Consider the following 8,201-nt stretch of genomic DNA (forward strand, 5'->3'; position numbering starts at 1 on the left):
TTTTTTTTTTTTTTTTTTTTTTTTTTTTTTTTTTTTTTTTTTTTTTTTTTTTTTTTTGTATCCTTTATAAGAGTGTTTTCAAAACAGGTAAGTCCATGACAGTGTTTTAAGCCGAAAGTTATGTTTTATGAAAGTTTAAATGAAGTATTTCCACATTCATGCTTATGATATGTATACAGGAACGACCTTAAATTAAGTAAAAAAATTTTAGTTGTTAGCGAAGTTGAATTTCATTCCAAACCAAAATTGGATGACATTTGATTCCCGGGTTGTGATAAACACAAAATTGTTTAAATAATTAGGCACTATAAGAATCCAAGCAAACAAGATAATTAAGCTCACTTTAATTCTAAATTGAGAAGAAAAAAAATAGTTGAAGAACATCACTGTTCTTTTATCTATGATATTATGCTATTCTTAATAACTAAGAATTTTAAAATATAATTCGAAATTCACGTCATGTCATAATTTAACTTAGACAAAAATCAAATTTATAATTCAAATAATATATTTTAAATCTAAAAATATAATATCTTAAAGGGTATTATTTAATATAATTTATGCATTATATTATTATTATTATTTTGATGTGGACTGCTAGTAGCTTTTGGCTTTGAAATACGTTGAAATGGTTTAAAAATTTTCTTTTACTTGTAGAACTTGTAATTGGCTTATGTCATACACTATATACAAAACAAATATTATAATCAATTATTGTTATCTATTATTAGTATTAATATAATTTTCTCAATTAAAAAAATATAGGAACTATGGTGATTTCAATATAAACGTCTTTTTAATCGATAATGTTAAGAAAATTTAGTACTAAATTATAGTTTATGGTATATATCATATTTGATATTTTATTATAAGTCAAATATTTCTATCGTATGTATCTTTCCATTTATTGTTATTTTTATTTATTACTTTTTCCATATTCTTATAATTTGTTTGATTATATAAATAAATAACTTTTGATAGAATGAATTGATAATGATATATCAAAACACCAAATTAGAATTATTAAAATTAAATATTGTGGTTATAATTATTATTAAGAAGGGAATTTAATACATATTTTAGATTGAAAAAATAACCTCGTATGCAAAACAGACACGTGGCAAAATCTGGTAGAAATGTCTCAAAGATATGAGCTGGTAGGGTTGTCGGGTTATTTCTCCGTTTCTTGTAAAGTCAACCTTCATTGAGGGATAATTTAGTAATTTCAGTTTGGCTGACGTGTCTTATGTTTGAGTGGGCTATGTCTGGGGGGAGGCAATAAAGATAAAAAATAAAACCTAGTGGGAGATTTAAATAAAATAATGGAATATGTTTTTTCAGCTGGTGGAATGATATTTCATGTGGGACAAATTAGATTGGTGGATTCAATTTAAAACAATTCTAAATTATTTATTTATTTATTTATTAAATAGACGAAACATAGGTTTCACCGCCTCAAGGAGATACGAAGATAAATACCAGTAATTATAATATATAAATTTGTTTTTATTTATTTCTTTTCAGTATATCTATAATTATATATATATATATTAGAGATATTCACGAGGGTGAGGTGGAAAGTTTTCTCCGTTCCTGTCTCACAAAAATTTCATTTATTTTTGTAGCGATTGAGTTTTATGTGTAAAATTATTTCCATTTATTATTATTTTTTGTTATTTTAAAGAATTTTTTAATGTAATAATTTTTTTCAATATGAATTATTAATTGGTGGTAGACTCATGGGTGATATTAAAAATTGGAGTTGAACCACCTCTTTATAAATTATTATTGGTTGATAAAATCATTTTAGGTACGATAATAAACAAAATATAAAATTAATTTGATAATATAATTTTTAAATTTAAGAAAAACATGATTAATTATTTTATTAATAAATTATAATTAACAATTAATATTTATCTTATTTTCTCTTTTTTTCCAGTTGAGTTACCAAACTCATCCATGCCGTATGGGTATGGATCGAGGAAGATAACTAGTTAGCTACCTCATGTTGGATTAGTTATGAAACAAATGTATGGCACATCATTGTTTTTTATTTTTAAAATATTCAACCATACTAAAAAAACCATTTAATACTTGAAAACCCAAAGTACTAAAATTAAAATTCAAACTATTTCTAATGGTAGTTAAGACGTTGAAATGATGCTCATATTCACTAAATTAAACTTTTAAGATTCTAAAAATGCATTAGTTCTGTACCTAACTAACATTAATTAAAACCGGGATTGAATTTAAGAAAAATAAAATTAATTGATTTCTTCGATCTTCGAAAGTGGAAAGAAGGATTCGTCCATTTAAAATTTGAGTAAAGTAAGGAAGCAAGCAAGCAAGAAGTTTATTTATTTTTAATTTGTTTTTAAATTTTGTGAGAAATTTGTTCACGCGTTGGATTTATTATACGCCTGCTAAACTCGGGTTCTACATCAGCCACATAGAGCGAACAGAGAGCGAGAGGGAGTTCTTAAGAAGCTTCAAACTGATTCTCTTCGTCCCCTTGTTCATCAATCTCATCCTTTACCTGTGGATTTATTAGTTTTAGGTTTCTGGGTTTTTAAAATCATCTTCAGATTCCTCTATTTTCGCCATTTTCAGGCTTGGATTTGGCTCACACTTCAATCGGTACGTTTTCAGCTTCTATAATCCTTTTGGGGTTCTTTTAAGTTTGTTTTCTTTGCTCTGTTGTGGTTCTTTTTGTGTCTATTTATTCAAGCTCTCTAATGGGGTTTCTTAGCTGCTGGTTCTATTGTCTAGGGTTTGTTTCTAAATCCACAATGGATATCATTTGCTTCTAGTTTCTATGTTTAATAAACCCTCTTGGTGTGGAAATGGATCTTTGACTTGTGTTACCAATTGGGTCTGTTCTTTGTTCTGTTTTCTTTCTAGGGTTATCATTTAGGCGTTGTTTTTTAATCTCTTGATCATATGATTCCTAATTTTGTAAGTCATGTTCTGTTGCTTCAATGATTTGTAGCTGTTTCTGAAATTCAATCCAGACTAGAAGTTAGATCCATTCTTGTACTTTCATGAAGTAAAAACACTTTTGCACAATCTGTTCAGCTTAAAATCTGAAAAACTGGATGCAAGCATCTGGAAATTTGGCTCATACCAGGTTTAAAATCCATCATTTTGGTTGTTCCATAGAATCTGATGCTTAGGTTGGTTAGCATCTTAGCAGAGATTTCATGATCTATGCTTGGTCCAGCATCTATTTTTCATTTCTTTTTGTTGTTTTTTGGGCGTAATGATTGACATTTGAATTCTATCTTTTTGATATGCAGTTGATGGTGTAGATCGTGGTACGAATTATCTTGTAACTGGCATTTAGGTGTTAATCAGGGTTTTGTGTTTCTTTGAGTGATGTCATTTCGTAGTATAGTCCGTGATGTTAGAGAGGGGTTTGGAAGTTTATCGAGGCGTAGTTTTGAGTTCAGACTGCCTGGTCACCATAGAGGTAAATCTCATGGATCAGTCCATGATCTGCTCGATCAACCTCTGGTAATTCAGACTAGTCGATGGGCTAGCCTTCCACCTGAGCTATTGCGGGATGTTGTCATGAGATTGGAGGAGAGTGAGAGCGTGTGGCCTGCTCGCAGGAATGTTGTTGCTTGTGCTGCTGTTTGTAGGTCATGGAGGGATATGTGCAAAGAGATCGTAAAAACTCCCGAGTTCTCTGGGAAAATTACGTTCCCTGTCTCCTTAAAGCAGGTACAAAAGCAACAAAATGTTGTAATTCCTAATTAATTTCCACCCATACGTTGAATTTAAAAGAACATTTAAGTATACATTTTGTGAAGACCGAAGAGTAAGCTAATTTCTTAATTCGTTTCTCTTTGCAGCCCGGGACGCGTGATGGAACGATGCAATGCTTCATTAAGAGGGACAAATCTAATTTGACTTACCACCTTTACCTTTGCCTTAGTACTGGTAAGCTCTTCTTTCATTGTTGTTGATCTCCTTATCATACGCCTTATGGATATCAATTCTTTTAAGCTATCATTGGTATCAAATCGTTGAGATACTAGTGGGGGTGGATCGGGGGGTCCCACATCGACCGGAGAAGGGAACGAGTGCCAATGAGGATGCTGGGTCTCAAGAGGGGGTGGAGTGTGAGATCCCACATCGGTTGGGGAGGAGAACGAAGCATTCTTTATAAGGGTGTGGAAACCTCTCCCTAACAGGCGCGTTTTAAAAACATTGAGGAAAAACCCAAAGATGATCATATCTGCTAGTGGTGAATTGTGGGTTGTTACAGTATATGTGCGAGTGGCTCATTTATTTAAGTCATCGTATCAGCTACATTCACTTTATTGTTTGTTTCTACATTGTAAATGAATCGCTTTGACCTTTTATGCATCAATCGCCCGGTTTCTAAAATGGGTTAAGTACAAGTAATCTTAATGTAGTATTGGTTTGGTTTTGAGATGTGAATCTTCTTCGTTGTATTATTGTTCGTTGTTATGTATCAGCTTCTGGGTATTCGACTCTGAATATGTATAAATATACGTATGTAGTCACGGATATGTTTCTAAATAATGATACTCTTGCAGCTTTACTTGTTGATAATGGGAAGTTTCTTCTTTCTGCGAAAAGAACAAGGAGAGCGACTTGCACTGAGTACGTGATTTCCATGGATGCGGATAATATATCAAGATCGAGCAACACCTACATTGGAAAACTAAGGTAGGATTGTTTATCTTCATCCTAAGTTCCTTATTTCTTGAAGATACCGTTAATCGCAACACGCCTTTCCTAAAAGTAATTTAAGCTATATGCCATGCTGAATGCTTATCAGTTTACACTTCATATGGATCGTGTTCAAATCGGGAAGTCGAGTACATTGAAATTTAGAAGAAATTTAATTTGAGATAGGAACTTGTGGTTCTAATATTGAACGTCATAAGCCTGTAGCCATTCGCCACGTGGTTTTTAGTTTTCGACTTCTAAAATTGTTCATAAAAAAGTACAAGAAGCACTTGTTTTTTAGATTTCGTCGAGTTATTCTGATTCAGTTCTTGAAGCGTTTTCTTGTGGTCCGTTCTCTTCATTTCAGGTCTAATTTTCTAGGGACCAAATTTATTATCTATGATACACAGCCTCCATACAACAATGCCCAGATTTCCCCACCAGGCCATAGTCGTAGATTCTACTCGAAAAAAGTTTCTCCGAAGATCCCATCCGGTAGCTATAATATTGCTCAAATCTCCTATGAGCTGAACGTTCTTGGCACTCGAGGCCCCCGAAAGATGCACTGCACAATGCACTCCATCCCCGTCTCATGTCTTGAGCCCGGTGGCAGTGTTCCTGGCCAGCCCCAAGTTGTCACTCGACTCCTTGGTGATTCGTTTCGAAGTATATCGTTTTCGAAGTCTGCATTAAATTCTACAGAGTTCAGTAGTTCCCGCTTCTCTGATATCGTTGGTTCACGGGATGAAGATGAAGCGGGGAAGGAGAGGCCATTGATTCTTAGGAACAAGCCACCGCGGTGGCACGAGCAGTTGCAGTGTTGGTGCCTTAATTTCAGGGGACGAGTAACCGTTGCGTCTGTCAAAAACTTCCAACTGATCGCTGCAACAGAGGCTTCTTCTTCTACAGCTACAAACCAACACGCTCAATCTTCCCAGTCCGACCACGACAAGATCATTCTTCAATTCGGGAAGGTCGGGAAGGACATGTTTACAATGGATTACCGATATCCATTGTCAGCATTTCAAGCTTTCGCCATCTGTTTGAGTAGTTTCGACACCAAGTTGGCTTGTGAATAAGTAGAATCAACTGACCCATATCATGCTTTCTTTCTTCTTCCAAATAGAATGTGTTTGGTTCTGTAAAGATCGTCTGTCTCAAAAAGTTTGTAGAACAATGTGTGCACCCCAAAGAACTGACTTTCTCCCCCGCCCCCCTGACCCCGCTTTAATTCCTATTGCTTAGTTTGTTGTTCGGTATCGAATGTTGGGAATGTGAATATAGTTCCACGTCGACTTAAGCTCGAAATGGATAATATCATAGGTTGGGAACAGAACGGAGTTTAAAAGTGTTGTGACTGAAACAAGCAATAATTCAAGGCTCCTTGTATGTAGACCTCGTGTCCTCGTTGCAATCTCCACGATAGTCTATTTCAATTCTCTAAATTGTTTGTCTCTTTTTAAAATGATATTTATTATTTTCTATTTATAATTCAAACAACATTTTAATTGTTTTTTTCTTCATCCACCATACCTATTACTGACGGGGAAGGTTAAAAGTAATCGTAAGGATCCAATAAGAAAGCCATTTCGATATCCTAACAAATAATTTAGAGATCAAGGCCTTTAAATAACTGTTGGAAAGGAAAAAACAAGCATAAAGAACAAAAAATATTTGAAAATGGCCAAATTACCAGATTACCCCTAAAATATGGATAATTACGAGAATGATACCGTTGATCAAAATTAGATCCCCATATTACCCTTTTGCATGTACTCCCTTATATATTTGACACAATCTAGATTGTTCACAGGTCATCCCATCCAACTAATAGAATTGAAAACAAAGGTTGGCAAGGCTGTGATTCGAGCAGAAGATCTAGAAAGATAAAAGGAGAAATTATGAAAATTTTGGACTTCTCAAGGGTGATGGATCATCCCTCTATAAATTGTGAACCAGGGTAACTATTAGGAGTAAGAAGCAAGCATAATTGAACCTTCAATCGATGTTCCATTTTTAGATTTTAGATTCCTACTCTCTGGCTTCTTTAAATTCGAGAGCAATTGTCCACTATTTCCCTTCAAACTTGTTCCTACAGTTTCCATGAAGGAACCGAGAGTTGAAAAAGCCTCAAACCCATTCCCCCAATTCAGATCACCATTGAAAAAGTTAAAAGAAAGCTTGAAATTCCAATATGAGTCAACACCCAAATTGGTCGAGTAAAACTTATCCTAATCGATTTTTGCACTATCAAGAAGTATTTACATAGAAGACCATCAAGGCTAACAAGTCCCACAGTGTGCCCAATTGAAGAAAGTCAGTTTCAAGTTCAAATTGGGGGTAAGTATCGAATTCTCATCTACGGTCCATTTTTTCTTCATATTGAACATTTCTTTGGCTTAAGATAATTGAGATGATTATCTTTGATGAAGAAATTGAGAGCCAAAACGTCGCAGATAAAGCTGCCAAGAAAGTTGAATTCTGCATTTTTGCATTTTAAGGCCGCATGCTTAAAGACGCTCCTCTAAACAAATTCCTTTAATGTGAGGGAAGAATAAGAAAGAAATTCCATGAAGAAATCGGGCCCTAAACCTCTAGAAACAGCTATCCAATAAGATTTTTCTGGGTTGAACTCCAACGAGGAAAACAATCTCCGACGAACTTTGGAGGTGAATAACTTAGATTACAATTAACGAGAAGGTATGAAATCAATCCCTAGCTCTTCCCTGTAACATCATCTTTATGTTTCATAAAGAAATCGAGGGAAGAAATGTCGTGATGGCATCTTTATGTTTTAGGTGATGGTGATGTTGGTTGCAGTCGTCTTCTTCCTTCCCAAGGATGCAGACAATGACGTAGTCGATTCAATTGAACTGACCAACCATGTCAACCTAAAACTCGAACATCCCTTGATTTTTTCTTAATTTTAACCCTCTTCCATATATTTGGATGAATTAATCATATGAATTAAGTAAAAGAAACAGACATAAAATAACATATGACATAACAAGTCAGTATGATATTTCGTAATATAGTATATCTCATAAGGACAACATAAAATAACATAATGAATTCCAGAACATGACAAACTCACATCACATCAATAACATAATAAGTCGACATTAAACAATCACATGACACAACATATGTAGGGACCATAGTGGACATGCTAACCTCAAATAGTGGCTCGAAAATAACTTAAATTAACTAAATAGTGGTCATACTAACCTCAAATACCCGTAAGAATATCAAAATCGACTCTGAGACGATCAAAAAGTGTAAGAAAGGGTTTCGAGACTACAAATTGAGCCGTCTAAGTCGAGGAAAATAGGTTAGAGCCACAAATTTGAGTTGTTGAGTCAAGGGAAATAGGCTGGAGCCGCAAAGCCGAGGCTGAGCCACACTCGATGAAGCTGCGTGGGCAAGCTGGAAGGGCTCCACAGGTAGGATGGGTGCACAGGGCGGCTGGAAGCTGGTCGAGGTGCAGATTCAAGTCG

General features: G+C 34.5%; 1 protein-coding gene across 2 annotated transcripts; it reads left to right on the forward strand.

Moving 5' to 3' along the window:
* Nucleotides 1-2,225: 2,225 nt before the first annotated feature.
* LOC111433456 (tubby-like F-box protein 8) lies at nt 2,226-6,052 on the forward strand. 2 transcript variants are annotated; one of them, XM_023070510.1, is made up of 5 exons: nt 2,226-2,640; nt 3,300-3,726; nt 3,858-3,945; nt 4,569-4,701; nt 5,072-6,052. In XM_023070510.1, the coding sequence occupies exons 2-5, from the start codon at nt 3,379-3,381 to the stop codon at nt 5,781-5,783; spliced, it is 1,281 nt and encodes a 426-aa protein (XP_022926278.1). In that variant the 5' UTR covers nt 2,226-2,640; nt 3,300-3,378; the 3' UTR covers nt 5,784-6,052. The 2 variants fall into 2 exon arrangements, with proteins under 2 accessions (XP_022926278.1, XP_022926279.1); XM_023070511.1 differs by lacking the exon at nt 2,226-2,640 and adding an exon at nt 2,681-3,176.
* Nucleotides 6,053-8,201: the final 2,149 nt, after the last annotated feature.

The sequence above is a fragment of the Cucurbita moschata genome, unplaced genomic scaffold (assembly GCF_002738365.1).
Source record: "Cucurbita moschata cultivar Rifu unplaced genomic scaffold, Cmos_1.0 Cmo_Scf00042, whole genome shotgun sequence".
Classification (NCBI taxonomy): Eukaryota; Viridiplantae; Streptophyta; class Magnoliopsida; order Cucurbitales; family Cucurbitaceae; genus Cucurbita; species Cucurbita moschata.